We start from the raw sequence: 19456 nt of genomic DNA on the forward strand, positions 1-19456 counted from the left end.
CGTGCACTTTGTGCAGGTGAAATGGATGCAACTGTTGTCTCCGAAGCAGCCGCCATACAGTAGATTGTGGAAGTCGTACAGCTGCACTAATTTGTCTCGTACTGATGGCTGGATCTTGGTCTACCAGGTCCAAAACATGTTCCTCGACGTTCACTGCATGCTCAAGTGGTCGACCTGAATGTGGCCCAGGACGAATGCCATACTCCCGCATACGTCTGTCCACAGATACAAACGTCTGATGACTTGGTAACCGTCGTCTTGGAAACAGCTCACTGTACCTTCGTCTTGCTGCAAGTGCGTTTCCATCTGCTGCACCATACACAAGGTGCATATCAGCATACTCACTGTTTGAGTACATCATGTGCACGAAACCTGTAGCCTTCCGACGATGAATGAACGACAGGAAGTACGTTTCCGTTACCAACAACATCAGCACCATCTTCTGTACAGTAGGACTAAACAGCAATTGCAAACACAAACAAACACTATTCATGCAGTTTCGAATCAACTGTTGGGACATACGTATGTGCATTACGTACCAGAATATGGCATCCTGCTGCTTGCACTGACGTCGTTTTGATACGGACATGACTGTCGTATTTTAACGATAACTCTGGAATCAAACGTTTATGGAAAAACATTTATAGAACATTTTTGTCTTATATTTACCTCACAAATACACCCTTAAAATATTTACATGCATTTCTGAATCACCCTGTATATAAATGACCTAGTAGATAGTGTCGGAAGTTCCATGCGGCTTTTCGCTGATGATGCTGTAGTATACAGAGAAGTTGCAGCATTAGAAAATTGCATCGAAATGCAGGAAGATCTGCAGCGCATAGGCACTTGGCGCAGGGAGTGGCAACTGACCCTTAACATAGACAAATGTAATGTGTTGCGAATACATAGAAAGAAGGATCCTTTACTGTATGATTATATGATAGCGGAACAAACACTGGTAGCAGTTACTTCTGTAAAATATCTGGGAGTATGCGTGCGGAACGATTTGAAGTGGAATGATCATATAAAATTATTTGTCGGTAAGGCGGGTACCAGGTTGAGGTTCATTGGGAGAGTCCTTAGAAAATTTAGTCCATCAACAAAGGAGGTGGCTTACAAAACACTCGATCGACCTATACTTAAGTATTGCTCATCAGTGTGGGATCCGTACCAGGTCGGGTTGACGGAGGAGATAGAGAAGATCCAAAGAAGAGCGGCGCGTTTCGTCACAGGGTTATTTGGTAACCGTGATAGCGTTACGGAGATGTTTAGCAAACTCAAGTGGCAGACTCTGCGAGAGAGGCGCTCTGCATCACGGTGTAGCTAGCTGTCCAGGTTTCGAGAGGGTGCGTTTCTGGATGAGGTATCGAATATATTGCTTCCCCCTACTTATACCTCCCGAGGAGATCACGAATGTAAAATTAGAGAGATTCGAGAGGGTGCGTTTCTGGATGAGGTATCGAATATATTGCTTCCCCCTACTTATACCTCCCGAGGAGATCACGAATGTAACAGTAGAGAGATTCGAGCGCTCACGGAAGCTTTCCGGCAGTCGTTCTTCCCGCGTACCATACGCGACTGAAACAGGAAAGGGAGATAATGACAGTGGAACGTAAAGTGCCCTCCGCCATACACCGTTTGGTGGCTTGAGGAGTATAAATGCAGATGTAGATGATGCCGATCATGGAATGTTCATTCTTTTGATACCAGTTATGAACATCAGCACAAAATTTAATAAATACCGGACTGATGCTTCATGGTGTAACATCATCGGCCAGAGAACTTGTACCGAACTTAAGAGTTCAGACATTATCACCTACCTGAAACAAAATAATCAATATGGCTATTGACATAGCTTCCAAAACATATTTTAACAGAGCTCAAATTGCTCTTTCGACACATGATATCGTCAGCGCGCTGGATAGAGAAACCCGGTTTGATTCGGATTCTAGGCTGTCAAAAAAATTTTGATCAGTCTCATACCGGCTTCTTTTAAAGAAAGTAAGATCTCACAGAATGTCTAAATCAGCTTTGCGACCAATATCTTATCGCCAGTCCTTCCACATCTTCATGCTGATTGTAATGTGACCATTCCAGCCATCCAAGTTCACAACAACCATCTCGTGACTGGTCTGCAGCGATAGTTCCTGGTTGACGAACACGCAGGACCTCGGCTGATCGGTTAAATCACCCATTCTAAACCCACAGTAAATGTTTGGATCTGTTGGAACGGAGCAGTCAACAACACAGAAATTTGATAACTGTACGGGATGTCTTCCTCGATGAGTGGCTGTAGCTTGTTATGGCATACCTGGAAAAAAAAAAAGAAAAAAAAAAAGAAAAGAAAAAAAAACTTGTGGACATTCTTGCTCGCGACACTGAGGCCATCAACTACGCTGGAGGCGTGATGATGCGACTGCAGTTGCTACGAATGGCACGTACCGCTGTCATCGAGAGTGCTCTCCGCCATATTTTGCGGATTCGCCCGTAGTCCGGTGAGAAGAAAACACTTTCGGCTCTTCGGCACTTTCTCCCAGCGTGGCCTACAAACCCGTAACACACCGACGGATGCTGCACGTCGCTGCTCCGTTTCGGACCTACTGCTTGTGAACCTCTTCAGACTTTTGTCGGTGGAGAGCACGTCGTGAAATCATAGCGTTATAGCGACTGCGTAGCCGTCGCGAATGGTCTCAACCGTTCGTAATGTTTCATGTCGAAGAAAGCGTAATCCTCGTTACGAAATGTGGGGGACGGAATAGCAATTCTGCATTTCTGACGGTGGCAAGGTCGTAGTGAAGTTCTAACAACGACGACGCTGTACTGTTATACATATAAATAATATTTTTTCTTCTGATTTTTCGATAAAGTTGTGTAATTGATGTTCTGATTTCATTTCTTTTTTGTTTCATGCCATTGTGTTAAGAAAACTGTGAACAAGTTTCAATGTGAATATTAATGTTTATGTCAAATGTCAAGTAATATTGTAATAGAATTGAAATGTAACAAATTTTGAAACTGTTGTAAGATGTTTAAAATTGTAACTGTGCGTCTGGTCCATACGTAGGCAATGTGTTAGGATATGTGGAAAGCAAAACGTCGGGTGAATACCCGGTCTGTCAGGGAGCAGTAAAAGGTGGATGGCAGGCGAGCGTGGGAAAATGCACGCGGGCACTGCACGGCACAACGTGCTCAGTAGTGGTTGGGAGTTTGGTACTGGTTCGAGCAACAACTTCTGGAGCGAGGAGGCTCTCCTGGAAGACACAGCTTCACTGAGCCTCGGGTATGCCGTTCCAACGCCCACACAGCATGGCAAAATTCCATAGGCACTAAATGGAAAAGTATTGTGACGCTAAAAAGAATTAAAGTGCCGATACGTCAAGACCCATAGCTGTGGTTGTATGTATGCTCTGTGCTTCGTCATCTTGCCGCCCGCCAACCGCCGCATCGATACAAGCAGGTTGAAACTTTTAGTACTGTATTCGTATGGATCAGAGAGTGAACTGTGCAATAATAACCTAAATTTTACCAGAACTTTCCCGTCATTTAATTATTCTTACAACTAACCTAGACAGGGTCCTTTCCAAATGTTGTGCTATCCGAAAGTCCCGAAATGAAAATTAAAATTTGTGTTAATAATAACTATTTGCAGAACTAGCTTTGTTAGAATGGTGTTTAAAGAAATGTTTTATTAATGAACCAGTAAATGAATGACGAAGGTCTAACGAAGTTGAAAGATAACTTTAATATTAATATAATAATGAAGTTTATTATTTCGACACAGATATAAAGGTATTTAAGTGAGCAGTAAATAAGATGAAAAGAGTAGTAACTTATATACTGGAAGTCTTGAACGCATAATAAATTCAGTATTCCTTTTTTTTAATACAGCGATCATAACAGTTTCAAGGACCCCTCCTTCTTTTATTCATTTGAATTCTGAAGTGTTCTGAATTGTTTTGACCAGCAAAAGTTAAAGTCAATATAAAAGTCAAGATTTATCAGTGTTTTATCTTTATCAAAATTGACATTTTGTGTATGGCACGAAAGTGATATTTCTAGGGTAACCTATGCCCGATTTTAATCAGATTAACCCTTTCAGACTTGATTTTTTATTCACTTATAAAAAAAAGACTAACATGATTATTACATTCAGTTGAGTCTCCTGACAACATTTTTCAAAGAAAAAATTTCACATGATCTCTAATCTTCTAGATATTTAATGTACACAATTGTGTTCATCAGGTCTTGAGCTTCATGTCAGGAGGTTAACAGTATGGGTCAAGTATGTGAGTCTTTATTTTACTTTAAAATAGAAGAAACAATAAAAAAATTCCAAATTACTTTTCTTATTTAAACAACAATGGCCAACACAATCATTTTAAGGTTTAGTATGAAACTGCAAAAAACAATTTCTGTCCTATTGGAGGCACAACTGTATTTTACATTTTCTGCACTGAATTCTACAATGCCCTGTACATTTTGGAAATTTGCAGTGACTTGGAGTTCCTTCATGATAAAAGGCAAATGGTCAATGGAATCAAACTGTATCTCTGTAGCTGGCCATAATTATCCTCTTTTCCTTGGTATGACTCTCATGTCTGGAGCCAGTCCTTCATCAGACAGACGCCCCCTCTTCTTTTCAGTGACTTTCTTCTGGCACAGTATCAATCCATCTGCTACCCTGATATGAAAGGAAAGTAGATCCATTTGCTTCTTCTCTGGGATAGACAGGTTGTCTGCATCTCATCTGTATTCCAACCAACTTGGCATGATGGCAAAGTCAACAGCACGAAAAATCATAAGGAAATACCGTTTTCGAGATCTCATGAAAACTCTGTAGTAGCTTATCAATTGATCAAATAGATCCACAGGACCCATTGCATAATTATGTCTTCTCACTATTTCAGGTCTTTCTACTTTCACATAATTGTGGTGCTTTTTGCCCCAATCCTAAACTTCATCTACTGAGCCTTTACAAACAAAGTTTGATAACAATACAACTGGCCTATTGGCTAACCATTTACACATGGTAATGTCATCAGAACTAGTGATTTCTCCACAATAACCTCTGGTTTGTTTCATTATTGTTTTATCATCTGAAAAAGGCAAGTTCTTTCCAAATCTGTTTTGACAGACAGTGCCTGCTGCATGATGCCTTGAGATTTCAGAACTTCCACACAACATGAAGACTTTAATTCCCCATGGACTTGGTTTCCCCTTGACATACTGCTTTTCAGAAAACTTCCCAGTGAAAGTAATTCCTTCATCCACACAAACATTCTCTTCTATAGGAAGTTCACCGCAGTGTTTTCGAATGGCTGCGTAAATTGGCTTGTCTTTGTAAAATTTATCTTTATTTACAGGTGGCTTCTCCGGGCTGTTCAACAAGTGAAAATTTGTTCCTAATTCAATAAAACTGTCTCGTGACATGTTTTCCCAACACACATTTACCTTCAGGCTTACATCCCAATACATTCGTAATCTGGGAAATTTCAAAGCGCCAGTCAATATATGCAAACCAAGTAGCACCTCTAGTTCTTGAGAAGTTGTCTGCTTGAATGAGGATTTGCCTTGTTGTAATGCATAAATATTAGTGTTTGCTGCCAAGCTAGTGCACAAACCATCTGGTATACATCTTTTGAAATATTGTATTAGAGAACACAAGACAGATTCTTCAAAATTTGAAGCTTTGTATGTTTCTTCCATGGTACTTAGAGACTTGTGTTTCCATTTTATGGATTCTTAAGGTGTCACCAATATGATGTGAAACAGGCTATTAAATTCTGGGTTGTTTTCATTGTATAAAAAATTCATTTCAGCATCCACCACCTCTCAATCATATTCATCTTCAGGTATGGTGTCTCTACACACATCATTCATGCCCAATTTATCTGCTCCAACACGTTTCACTTTTTGTGGAGCTTGCCTTTCAATAAGTGGTACACTGTCATCCTCATTTCCACTCAGACTAATGTCAGAAATGTCACTATTTTCAATTATGTCCATAATCAAGTCCCAATCTTTGTCCACAGAAAGATATTCCTTACCCATATTTGTAAGTCAAAAGCCAGCAACATAAAATAAAATCATATGTACAGGTCAAGTTATTCTCCTCCTTGCTGCTGGTACCGAAATTACTGAAAAAAATAACACAAATAACTACCATAGCCATGCAAATACAGCTGAGGCACATTTTAGGTTACATTTCCTAATTATCACCATTAAGGACCTGTTGTACACAAATGTGTACATTAAACTTTCTTGATACACAACACAAATATGAACTGAATGAAATTGCTGAAAATTCCACTGAAAGGATGTCTAATGTTTCCAAAAGAAGGAAACCACACAAAATATTCATTAACAAAACCCAGAATGTGACTATTATAGCAATAAAGTCAATGAGTAATTGCTTCCCACCGAGAGATAACACCAGAGAGTATATTTTACTAAGTGCTCACAAGAGAGCAGCAGCTGCTGGAGCATAGCTAAAAGAAACATACACAAATGTGCACTGTGAGTTTGGATGCACCTGACATTTCATGTCAGCGAAATGTTAGTGAACAAATTTTATGTACACAATTGTGACCACCAGGTCCGAAAGTGTTAATAGACAGTATAAAGTTTTGTTGTATGCATTGTAGTGTAGTGTTATGTATTAATGGTTTTTCCGTATCAGTACAGAACGTGGGACCATCAGTTCAATAGATTTTCTGGCTCTAAAATTCTACTATATTATGCAGTGTTACTACTTGTTGTTTTGCATGAATATATACCAACTTGTACAGGGAAGACACTCAGTTAATGCCCAATTACGCTGGCGACCGTATTATTAACAAATTGGTAGTATCTCCAGAGTTGCTTTTGGTCCACCCTGACGTGTAATTGCATATCGAACTTACTTGACGTATCATTGTTATTACAGAGTGGATGTAAGTCTGATTTGCCACCATTCAGGTACACGCGGTCGATATCTAGACGAAAATCCTTTATCATAAAGTGAACCCCGCTCACTTACCTTAGCAAAGGCTTCAACGAGTACTGTGTCACGCGCAGGTTACAAAGTCATTGTTTGTTTTTCTTTCTCCTTTCATGGCGCAGCGAACGAGACGTCGCAGTGATGAAACACTAGACTCTTATCACGTCTCCGCCGAGATCTTGATGTATTTGTAACAGTTCTAACTGTTACGTAGTGGTCCCATCCGTCACAGCTAGGGAAAACGTACCGAGTTTCACTGAAGTCAAGACTGTTATACAGTTAGATGGAAACACTAAATCAACATTGCGCCTATTGGCACATGCGATGTAATAAATCACGGCTACATTAGAATCTGCTTGGAATCGTGTTTTACTGACATCTGATTAAGTAACTTGATATTCCCACATCTACTAATTGTATCTCGTACCCTATCCTACCATTCTACATACTACTTCGTGTCACGAATGCTATATAAATCCATGATTTACCTCTATGTTGGTTCACGTTTAAATTTAACATTCTTAAATCGTCCCTCATACCTTTCGCTTATCTATTGACTGCTAAATAATATATTGACTTAGTGTGTTTTCAACCAGTCTCCTCCCAGCAAAATCTGTTCCTGTAGATCTGGTTCCATGTACATATACTGCGGAGACTTCATACCCTTTATGGAAAATTTCACTCTAGGCACTTCTTTCACCTTTTTGCTTATGTTTCCCCAGTATTCTTTGAAACTATTCCTGTCATTTACTCAGATCCACCAAGTTTTGTCCGTCAGACATATAGTTTAGCTATAACGGAACTTTCGCTACTAGAGAGGGCCCCCGTGAAGAACGAGTGACCGTAGCACAAAGACACTGTGGAAACATTTGTAAGGACATGCGGAAGGGAAATGAAAAATAAATCTTTGAAAGAAACAGATTTTAATTTTCTTGTGAGAGAGTAACGTTTGTTACACGCCCCATGCTTACGTTCCAGGTTACAAACTTAGCTCGATGTGACGACCATCTGCATCCACAAAACCTGGAACCGCACTAGTGATCGCTCTGCTGTTGCCAGAAACATGTCAGGTAGAATTTTGGCTACCTGCCACGCCATGCCCATCTTCAACCTTCCTGAATGAGATTCACACTCTGCAGCGGAGTGTGCGCTGATACGAAACTCTCTGGCAGCTGTGAGGACTGGGCGTGAGTCGTGCTTGAGTAGCTCAGATGGTAGAGCACTTGTCCGCGAGAGGCAAAGGTCCCGAGTTCGAGTCTCGGTCCGGCACACAGTTTTAATCTTCCAGGAAGTTTCATATCAACGCACACACCGCTGCAGAGTGAAAATCTCATTCTGGAAACATCCCTCAGGCTGTGGCTAAGCCATGTCTCCGCAATATCCTTTCTTTCAGAAGTGCTAGTTCTGCAAGGTTCGCGGGAGAGCTTCTGTGAAGTTGGAAAGGTAGGAGACGAGGTACTGGCAGTAGTAAAGCTGTGAGGACGGGGCATGAGTCATGTTTGGGTAGATCAGAGGGTAGAGCACTTGCCCGCGAAAGGCAAAGGTCCCGAGTTCGAGTCTTGGTCCGGCACACAGTTTTAATCTGCAAGGAAGTTACAACCTTCCTACTACGCCTAGCATTGTCAGCCATGGGCAACAGAAACGTCTTCAGTAATTTGAGGCGCGCCTGACAGTCGGACTCTCTCAGGAGCTGTTACCAAATCGCTGGTTAATTCGATCTTCCGAGTCATGTTCTTCAAACGCGTTGCGGAAAGAGAATCTCTGTGTTCCTTTAATGCGTCTGTATTCGTGAAAAGCAGCTGCACTACTGATATTTTGATAAAACAGGTTTATGAACAAAGCCATGCTCAAGATTCCCATATCCTTGTTGACCGACTGCAAAAAAAAAGAAAAGGTTCTGAGCACTACGGGACAACATCTGAGGTCATCAGTCCCCTAGACTTAGAACTACTTAAACCTAACTAACCTAAGGACATCACACACATCCATGCCCGAGGCAGGATTCGAACCTGTAGCAGCAGCGCGATTCCAGACTGAAGCGCCTAGAACCGCTCAGCCACAATGGCCGTCTTAATAAAAGTGTTATTTTGTTTTATTTTTGATGTTTCGCATTTTGTACAAAATTTAAATTTATTTTTGACGAATTTTCATGCCAATAGGAATTAAAAAGAAAACTATATTTAAAAAACTATGTTTCATTATTTTGAAGTAAAATTTTCATTTGTCAATAAATAAGGAATTTTAAAATGTAAAAAAAAAATTTCTAGTGAGAGTCGATCTAGCAACTTGACGATTACAATCTTATTGCTCTGCACATTCACTTCTTGGCGAACGTTGTTAAGTCAAAAGTGTAATGTATCATTATGTATAGATTTGTATTAGGTTTTATATTAGACATTTTCACTGTAGCTGTAATGATGGAGGAGATTATTGTGAGATAATAAGTCCACACAGTACATTATTCTTAGTTTATGTTTATGTAATATGTAAACTTAAAAAAAGTCTCAGTTGCAAATAGTCACACTTGATAACTGGTTTCGATGTCATGTAGTGATCATCTCTAGATCTAAAAATAAATTAATATAAAGCATTAGTAAAGACTGGTACAAGAAATATTTTACAAAAAAACTGAACAGATGTGTGTCTCTCGTGACGATGCGTTGTCTGTTGTCATAACAATGTATAAGACTTCTGAATTTTGTAATAAATTGAGTTTTATATTTTGCAGTTGACCCGAATTCACAAATTGAATCAAGTGTTCCGTCTACTACACTGTTAACGCGCAATAAGTGAAATTTCGTTACTTGCTACTCTTCCTGATGTAGCAGTCTTAATGTCCAGTAGTGATGTTTAAAACGCATAAAGCTTTATAAATTCTACTGTTGTTTTGAAATGTATCAACATTGCAGAAAAGTGATCAAAAAATAATTGCGAAACGTGGGGATACGGAACCTAGAGGCAAAAAGGATCGTGGATTATACATTGTGTAAGAGTGGTGGTAGCTTCCTGTGTAACACGAAAACTGCTGTAATGATTTCTTAAGTTTATAGGTCAGCGTGAAGAGTGAGGTGGGGCTACCTCTGATTACTTCCCGCTTTTAATGAGTTTCGTTTAAACTGTTCAGATTGAGGCGGAATAATTAACGGGGGCATATTTATGCTGTGACGTAATTTCTGTGTAAAGCGAAGTGAGCGCTTAGAGAACCAGATACCAAAGTCACGATTTGGAGACGTTTCCCGTTCCTTGAATCACTTGGCTACCGATATGCCACGAGGACAGATTGACAACGATTTCGGAAACAACGGGATTCTCGTTTCGACATCATCGCTACCACCTTTGTTGTCTTTTCTTCATGTGGCGAAGGCTGGTTCGATGCAGTGTAAACCTATCCTTCTCTGCATAGCTACTGCAACCCAAGTGTATTTGAAACTGCTTACTGTACCATCGAAATCTAAAAAGGGGGGGGGGATGTTACATTGTTACTAAACGATCGTAAATTTTACTAATCCATATTTTATGCAAAGGAAATTAAGACTTATGATTTACGCACCATTTACTTACAATTAAGAGGTCTCCAGTGGTATATGGGATACAGAAAAGTAAAAAAAGGCCCCACTTTACACCGTGTACTGACAATACGAGATTGGCGGGAACCACGAATTGGTTCCATCTGCAGTCGTAAATTTTACGAGGGTTTAGGATCGAAAGTTAAGCATGGTCCCCCTCTACAATCTTTAGCCCTTCCCGCGCCACACACACACACACACACACACACACACACACACACACACACTCACTTTTCAGCCGGCCGGTGGGGCCGTGCGGTTCTAGGCGCTTCAGTCTGGAACCGCGTGACCGCTACGGTCGCACGTTCGAATCCTTCCTCGGGCAAGGATGTGTGTGATGTCCTTAGGTTAGTTAGGTTTAAGTAGTTCTAAGTTGTAGGGGACTGATGACCACAGATGTTAAGTCCCATAGTGCTCAGAGCCATTTGAACCATTTGACACTTCTCAAGTCGACAATTCCTTGACGCCTCAGGGTAAGTCCTATCAACCGATTCCTTCATATAATTAAATTGTCCCATATTCTTTTCTCCTTGGTTCGATTCAGTAACTCATTATTACTTATGCCATTTACACATCTAGTCTCCAGCATTCTTCTGTAGCACCACATATCAGAAAGCTTCTGTTCTCGTCTTTTGAACTGTGTATTGTCGACGTTTCACGTCCCTACAGGGCCACAGTCTAGACGGATACCTTGTGAAAACACTTTCTATTTACTTGTGTTCGATGTTAGCAAATTTCTCTCTTCAGAAACGCTACTCTTGCCATTGACAGTCTACATGTTATATTCTCTGTATTTTGTATATTTTATTGGTATTATTAACCTCATAGACACCTGTGACAGGTTAAAAATATAGATGATACAGTTCAGGGAATGGGGGAACAGTAACAAACGGTGAACACCCCCCCCCCCCCCTTTTTCAGAACCGAATCATGGTTTCGCGCCTGCTGCACAGCAAGTACAAGGTGTTGGCTGGCGAAGGTTGCATGGATTGAATCTGATTTTCGACTGAGGTCCTGCGGAAGTGTAGATGTGGGCGTCGTTTGTTTCTGTTACAGCTGGGCCGTGTCGACGGTGATGACGCGGCAGAACTTTGTTCCTTCCGCAGACGGCGGTGCCATGCTGAATGCGCTCATCCCCGTCTGGGACATGGCCAACCACGACAACGGAGCGGTGAGTACTTACGGCATTCTCCTATCTTTAACGGGGCAAACCATTTTGCCGCATGTCACACGTCGCGGGAGGGAAGGGATCATCCACAGACAGATAATGTTTCAGGTATCACATCATCATGATTACCCATATGAGGTCCTTTGCTGGAAAAATGCCTCTTCCTTGCGTTTCCACCTTTCACGTTATTCAGCGATAAGCATCCACATTGCTCCTGCTAATCTCGTCTGCTCATTTTCCTTTACGATGTGGTCTTTGACCTACAATATATTGAGAACGGGGCCAAAAACGAGCCAACCCCCCTCCCTCCCAGATCGCTGCCCTGGCCGTTGCCTAAAGCATCAGATTTTTCCCCTCAAAAATAAAAGTGGTCCCATGCAATGAGTGTAGGCAGCAAATGCATCGGCGCTCGTGACAATATGATACTGGAGGCAGTTTGGCATTACCTTCCTCAGGCCTGTTACGAAGGGTCTGGTGTGTATTTGTGTCGTGTGGATGGCTGTAATGATTGTTTGTACACTGTAGTGTCGGATTGTGTTGTTATGGGTGATGGGAATGGAGAGAGTGAAACCCAATACCGGCACACAGCTTACCACCAAGGGGACCACCAAGTTTGATGTCCCCATTCGACGGACGCGTCGCAGTGAACAGTGTCATATGCCCTCACTTCATGAGATATTGTGGAGATGTGGGTCAGCAGTTGCAGGAAGTGTTGGGGAGTGAGTACCAGGTCACCAGCAGTGTGATCTCCCTGCGGGTCAGTGGTTAAGAAAAGGCCCGATGTATTCCTGCCTGACGTAGGAGGCGACTAAAAGGAGTCTCACACGTTTCGGCCTTCATGTGATGGACCCCTGTAGGGTTTGACGTCCATTTTTAAAAATTTTCCCGAAGAGCGAACCAACTGGGGACAGACGCTTTATATAGTGCATAGTGTCCATCATGTGCTGAGACCTCTTGCATCCTTCATTGACACGGATCTGCACTTCCGCTCATTCTCCAGCTATTGGGCGAGGTCACCCTCCTGGATGCGTTTTCCTCCATCCTCTGTGCAGTATTGCTTTCTGCGTTGTCGACGATGATGGACTTCTTAGATCGTTTGCGCCTGATATCCAGCACAGTAGCTAGTGGTGGGGCCGCTATGTACCATGTTGGTTGTAGCCTCCTGACCACACAGAGATTGCTCTACTGATGCCTGCACAGTCAACTCCCCACGTATGCCAAGGAGCAGATGCCTGTCACCCTGGGGCATCGGGACTCCCGGCAATAGCCATCCTTCCAGGTGGCCTTTGCTGCGGCTTCGTGGCGCCATGTGGCAGGCCCCTGGTTGGAGTGTGTGGCATCAGGGCAGATAACACTCCACGAAGTGTAGTGCGTCATCTCATGCTGGTGTTCAAACACCAGCAGTCTCTAAGCGGTCAAGATCTAACTTCAGTGCTAAGAAATACGACCTCGTTCCCCCCCCCCCCCCCCCCTCCCTCCAGCCACACCATGAGAGGAACGCCAGGCTAAGGATGGCAATGAAGCTTATTCACCCCAATAACTCGTATGTACGAGAGTTGACCGGGAATCTTCAATGAAACATCATTTTTTTGTAGAGCATTTAGAAGACAAGCTTGGGGAGACGGAGGGCTTGTTCAAAATGCGACCAGGTTCGGTCTTGATCGAAACTACATCCTTTACCCATTCACGGGCACCACTCGCCTGTGATAAGCTGGGGAATGTTTCTGTTTCCATCACGCCCCATAAGAGCTGAAATATGGTCCAGGGTATCATCTTTCACAGGGACCTTATTTTGCAGTCTGATTATGAGCTGCGCGCCAATTTAGAGAGGCGAGGTGTCCATTTCGTTCGGCGCGTCCATCAGTGTCCGAGGGGTAATCAGGTTGCCACCGGTGCCTTCATCTTGGCTTTCGAGGGTGACACATTACCCGAGAAGGTCAAGGTGAAGGTCTACCGGCGTGACATGAAGCCATTTATCCCTCCCCTGATCCGGTGCTTTAAGTGCTGGAAGTTCGGCCATATGTCTTCATGCGGTACTTCCTGGGTCACATGTCGGGTTTGTGATCGTCCTTCCATCCCAATACTCCCTGTGCTCCACCTCCCAATTGTGTCGACTGAGGAGAGCACCATTTGCCTTGCTAGCCAGATGGCAGGATTCTCCACATAGAAAAAAAAAAAAAGCATGGAATACCTACCGACACACAGGCTAAGAGAAAATATGAGAGGCTACATCCTGTGCATATTCCACCATGACAACAGTTCGTCCATCTTCCGTTCCACCGCATACAGTTGGCTCTCAGAGCCGACAGACTCCACCTGCCCCTTGATGGTGGAGGCCACTTCCCTCCCAGTTGCTTCTGCATAACCGACTTCAGGAGCAACCCTCCCCCCCCCCCCCCCCCCCCCCGAACCATCGAGAACATCAGTCCTCAGCTGGAGAAGTGTAAGCCTTTATCGGCTTTTCTCACCAGGAAGGGATCCCTTGGGCAACTGCTTTTCCAGGTTCCTAACAGTGGCAGAGCTGACACCTGCCTGTGGCTGAGGCAACCAGGGCTTCACGGTCCTCCTGTCCCTGAGACTGAATCAGTCAGTGTGTATACGGCCCGGGACATCAGGGAGATCCGGGAAAAACCCGGCAATTTTTTCATCCGGGACAAATCCGGGAAAAACCCGGGAATTTTTTAGAATTCCGGGATTTTTCATTGTTTTAGATTTCAGTTAGTTTTGTAGGTTTGACGTGTAAGATCTGATACGTTGACAAAGAACTTTAGTCCACTACTGCTGAATAATACTGCAGCAATGAAACATAAATCAGAGTATAACACCAAAATAAAAGTTTAGTTGCATAGAAAATGGGTAATTTACACAATGCACAGACCAGAGTGCCGACACCGAAAAGTGTCAAAGGCTTTAGGTCGAAGATTATGCAGTACGTCCGTAACAACTTACGTGCATTCGATGTGCGTGACGTCACAATTGTTTACATTTCTAACACATCACCAGAAAATATTACGAATAGTGGCTTGAGATGCGTTACTTTCAAAGTAAATTTCCACGCAAGATGATTTATGTTACGTGTGAGAATGTGCAGTGAATTTCTTAAATCACAGGGCGTTATAACTCTCAGTCAGAACGTAACACTTTGAGGATCAGCCATCTGAAAAATGTCGGGCCCAGAAGATAAGTCATTTATGCCACTATTTAAAATTTTACCGGCACATTTGTATTTTATATGACTTAACGTGTAACACACGCTAAAGAAAGACCGAGCTTCAAGTTAGTTTTCATATTTAATGTTGTTCTTTCATAAATAAAAAAATATGCAATAGATGGCAAAAAGTTTAATTGACCTTCAAAAAAAAAGGGCACAATGTGTTACTGAGCAATGGCACAAATCTCTTCATGCCAGAACACTTCGACTTTTCTACGCAGCTGATAATCATTTTGGCACGATTGTAATTGCCAAATTAGGGCCTGTTAGGCCTACGGACTTCCTATCATTGTAGGACTAATAACAGTGGATGCCAATAGACGATGCAATTCTCGTTCATACATACGCATCTATTTACGAGTTAACCGGTGTAGAAACGCACTTTGCTGAGTTGAGCGAGCTCGGCCTACCTTCGTAACGTAAGCGCCGCGGCCTGTCTTTCTCTTAGGCCTCGTGCTCTGAATAACTGCCGTCATTCACTAGCGAGATCACGTGACATGAGCTATATTACTGGCTGACAATAGTGCATCGCTCAGCGAAATCTCTTTTTTAGAGTTTCGGAAGCTGCCGTGCTGTAATTTGTGGTATTTGTGTAAATACTTTCGCAATACGAAAATAAACTCTGTGCATCTTGTCTCGCATCAAACAACTTTCCAAACGCATTGTTTTTCCCTGGATTTCGTTTCCTAAAGTGCTGGGACGTCCTCCGCCGGTATAAGACCTTTACGATTCAAAGGGCTGGTAGGTTTTACAGTTCCGAGGGAAAGTATACTGTTACGGAACACGAATCTATTTTCACCCGCTTTATACGTAATTTCATCCGGGAGAAATTGTGTTTTTAACCGGGAAACCCGGGAAAAATCCGGGAATTTTTTTTTCTTATCCGCGTAGACACCCTGTCAGTGAAGCCCTCCCAGCCGTACAAACCTAAGGAGCAGCTAGAGAAACTTAAAAAGAAAAAGACCCCCAAGAACCAAGGCACTGCGATGGTACCCACAGCACCACTAACTACAAGCTCTGTGTCTGAGGATGAGTTGGAGATTCTGGCGTCCGCTGAGGACCTACTCTCGCTGGGCCCTGAGACACAACGGATGTTGATCGCACAGGTACTGATCTGGTGGCAGCAGGTGACCTTGAGGCGTAGACTGCCTCATTGACTGTAGCATCCCGTCCCAGTCTCACGATCACGTAATCCTTCAGTGGAATTGCGGCGATTTTTTTCCACCACCTGGCTGAGCTACGGAAACTGTTAAGCTTTACATCTGCTTTCTGCATTGCCCTCTAGGAAACCTGTTACCTGACAGTGCGGACCCCTGCCCTCTGCGGCTATATGGGATATTACAGGGACCATAGCAACTATTATTGTGCCAGGTGGAGTTTGCGTCTATGTCGTGAACTCAATATGTAGCGAAACTGTGCCCCTTCAAACCCCTCTTGAAGCTGTGAGGATAAGGACGACGCAGGAAATAGCTGTCTGCAATGTATATCTTCCTCCAGATGGTGCAGTACCCCTTCCCTACTTCTGGGAGATTTTAACGCACATAACTCTTTTTGGGGTGGCGCCCTGCTTACTGGCCGAGGTAGCGGCGTCGAAAACTGTCACAACTCGACCTCTGCCTCTTACAGGTGCCCCCACACTTTTCATTGTGGCACATGGCATATATTCGGCCATTGATCTCTCGGTTTGCAGTCCAGGCTTTCTCCCATCTATCCACTGGAGACCACATGACGACCTGTGTAGCAGTGACCTCTTCCCCATCTTCCTGTCACTCCACCAGCATCATGCCCACGGGCGCCTATCCAGATGGGCTTTAAACAAGGCAGACTGGGAAGCCTTCACATCTGCTGTCACCGTTGAATCTCCCCATGGTGCCGTCGATGTTGTCGTTGAGCAGATCACTACGACGATCTTTTCTACGGCGGAAAACGCGATACCTCGTTCTTTAGGGTGTCCCCAGCGAAAGACAGTCCCTTGGTGATCGCCGAAAGTAGCTGAGGCAGTTACAGAGCGGCGGCGAGCTCTACAGCGACATAAGCGGCACCGTTCCCTAGAGCGCCTAATAGCCTTTAAGTGGCTCGGTGCCCACGTTCGCCAATTTATCAAACGACGGAAGCAAGAGTGTTGGGAGAGGTATATGTGGACCATTGCGTGCCATACGTCACCTTCCCATGTCTGGACGAAGATCAGACGTCTTTTTGGGTACCAAGACCCAACAGGTGTGCGTGCCATTAACAACAATGGCGTGTTATCTACCGATGCAAACCCGATTCCCGATCACTTTGCTGGGCATTGTGCTCGAGCCTCTGCGTCGGAGAACTACCCCGCGGCCTTTTGCACCCTCAAACGGCACAAGATAAGGAACGTCCTCTCGTTCACTACACGCCACAGTGAGTCCTATAATTCCCCTTGCACATTGCCCCGACACAGCTCCTTGGCCGGATCGGATCCTCAGTCAGATCATTGTACATCTCTCGTCTTGACTACAGGCGACATCTCCTCATCATCTTCAACCGGATGTGGTGTGATGCCATCTTTCCATGGCAGTAGCAGGAGAGCACCATCATTCCGGTGCTCAAATGTGGTCAAAACCCGCTTGATGTGGAAAGCTATCAGCCCATCAGCCTCACCAGCTGTCTTTGGAAGCTGCTGGAACGTATGGTGTGTCGGTGGTTGGGTTGGTCCTGGAGTCATGTGGCCTACTGGCTCCATGTCAGGGCAGCTACCCAAACGGTCTTTTCCAGGCGCCAGCATCTGGTTGCCATAATTTTTGCCTTACATAAAGCGTAAGACACGACCTGGCGACATCATATCCTTGCCACATTGTATGAGAAGGGTCTTCAGTGCCCGCTGCCAATTTTTATCCAAAACTTCCTGTCGCTTCATACTTCCTGTGTCCAAGTCAGTGCCTCCCATAGTCCCCCCCTCCCCCCCCCCCCCCACCCATATTCAGGAGAATGGCGTTTTGCAGGGCTCTGTATTGAGTTCTCCCTATTTTTAGTGGCTATTAACCGTCTAGCAGCAGCTGCAAGGCCGGCGGTCTCACCTTGTCTGTATGTGGATGACTTCCGCATTTCGTACTGCTTCTCCAATACTGGTGTTGCTGAGCGGCGCCTACAGGGAGCCATTCACAAGGCGCGGTCATGGGCTCTAGCCCACGGGTTCCAGTTTTCAGCCGCAAAGTCGTGTGTCGTGCATTTCTGCCGGCGTCACACCATTCGTCCAGAACCAGAACTTTATCTTAATGAGGTTCCGCCCACTGTATTGGAGACATATCGATTTTTAGGACTGGTTTTCGACGCCCGATTGACTTGACTACCTCACCTTTGTCAGCTTAAGCGGACGTGCTGGCAGCACTTAAATGCCCTCTGTTGCCTGAGCAACACCAACTTGGGTGCAGATCGCTCTACGCTGCTGCAGCTCTACAGAGCCCTTGTTCAATCCCTCCTAGACTATGGAAATCTGGTTTACAGTTCGGCAGCGCCCTCAGCTTTGCGTTTATTCGACCCAGTGCACCACTGTGGCGTTAGCCTAGCGACGGGAGCTTTTAGAACGAGTCTGGTGGCCAGAGTCCTGGTGGAGGCCAGAGTCCCTCCATTGAAGGTTTGGTGTGCTTACCTGCTGGCCAGTAACGTTGCACACGTTCGTAGTTATCCTGCACATCCGAATTACCGCCTCCTTTTCCCAACCACGCCGGTCCATCTCCCGTATCAGTGGACCAGGTCAGGGCTTACGATTGCGGTTTGCGTCTGGTCCCTTGTGTCTGAACTGGAGTCCTTCCCATTACCACCTCTCCTCAAGGTCCATTCACATACGCCTCCACGGTGTACACCTAGGCCGCAGATTATTGTGGACCTTTCACATGGCCGCAAGGACTTCGTTAACCCTGCAGCTCTACATTACCACTTCTCTCGTTTTTCGAAATGTACCGGGGCCATTAAGTGGTTTACACTCGAGGCTCGATGGCTGACGGTCACGTTAGGCTTTGCGTATGTTCATGGGGAACATATTGAACAGTACTGCTTGCCAGATGGCTGCAGTGTTTTCACTGCAGAGCTGGTGGCCATATCTCGTGCTCTTGAGCACATCCGCTCATGCCCTGGCGAGTCGTGTCTTTTGTGTACTGACTCCTTGAGCAGCCTACAAGCTACCGACCAGTGCTACCCTCGCCATCCGTTGGTTGCGTCCATCCAGGAGTCCATGTATGCCCTGGAACGGCCCCGTAGTTCCGTGGTATTTGTGTGGACCCCAGGACACGTCGGAATCCCAGGCAACGAACTTGCCAACAGGCCGGCCCAAGAGGCTACCCGGAAACCGCTTCTGAAGATGGGCATCTCCGAAGCTGACCTGCATTCTGTCTTACGCCGCAGTGTTTTCAGGCTTTGGAAGACGGGATGGCATAACAGTATGCACAACAATCTGCGTGTCATTAGGGAGACGACGAATGTATGTAAGTCTTCCATGCTGTCCTCTCTTAGGGAATCAGTTGTCCCCTGCCGGCTCCGCATTGGCCATACGTGGCTAACGCATG

General features: G+C 44.5%; 1 protein-coding gene across 6 annotated transcripts in view; it reads left to right on the forward strand.

Moving 5' to 3' along the window:
* LOC126292242 (actin-histidine N-methyltransferase) overlaps positions 1 to 19456 on the forward strand; it is a 518712-nt gene that overhangs the window by 305949 nt on the left and 193307 nt on the right. For 5 of the 6 annotated variants that reach the window (XM_049986132.1, XM_049986135.1, XM_049986136.1 and 2 more), the window contains exon 7: positions 11605 to 11719. The exons of the other annotated variant lie outside the window; for it this stretch is intronic. In XM_049986132.1, the coding sequence (XP_049842089.1) occupies positions 11605 to 11719 (115 nt within the window). The remainder of the gene's footprint in view (positions 1 to 11604; positions 11720 to 19456) is intronic. 6 annotated transcript variants of the gene reach the window in all.

Source organism: Schistocerca gregaria, chromosome 9 (assembly GCF_023897955.1).
Source record: "Schistocerca gregaria isolate iqSchGreg1 chromosome 9, iqSchGreg1.2, whole genome shotgun sequence".
NCBI lineage: Eukaryota > Metazoa > Arthropoda > Insecta > Orthoptera > Acrididae > Schistocerca > Schistocerca gregaria.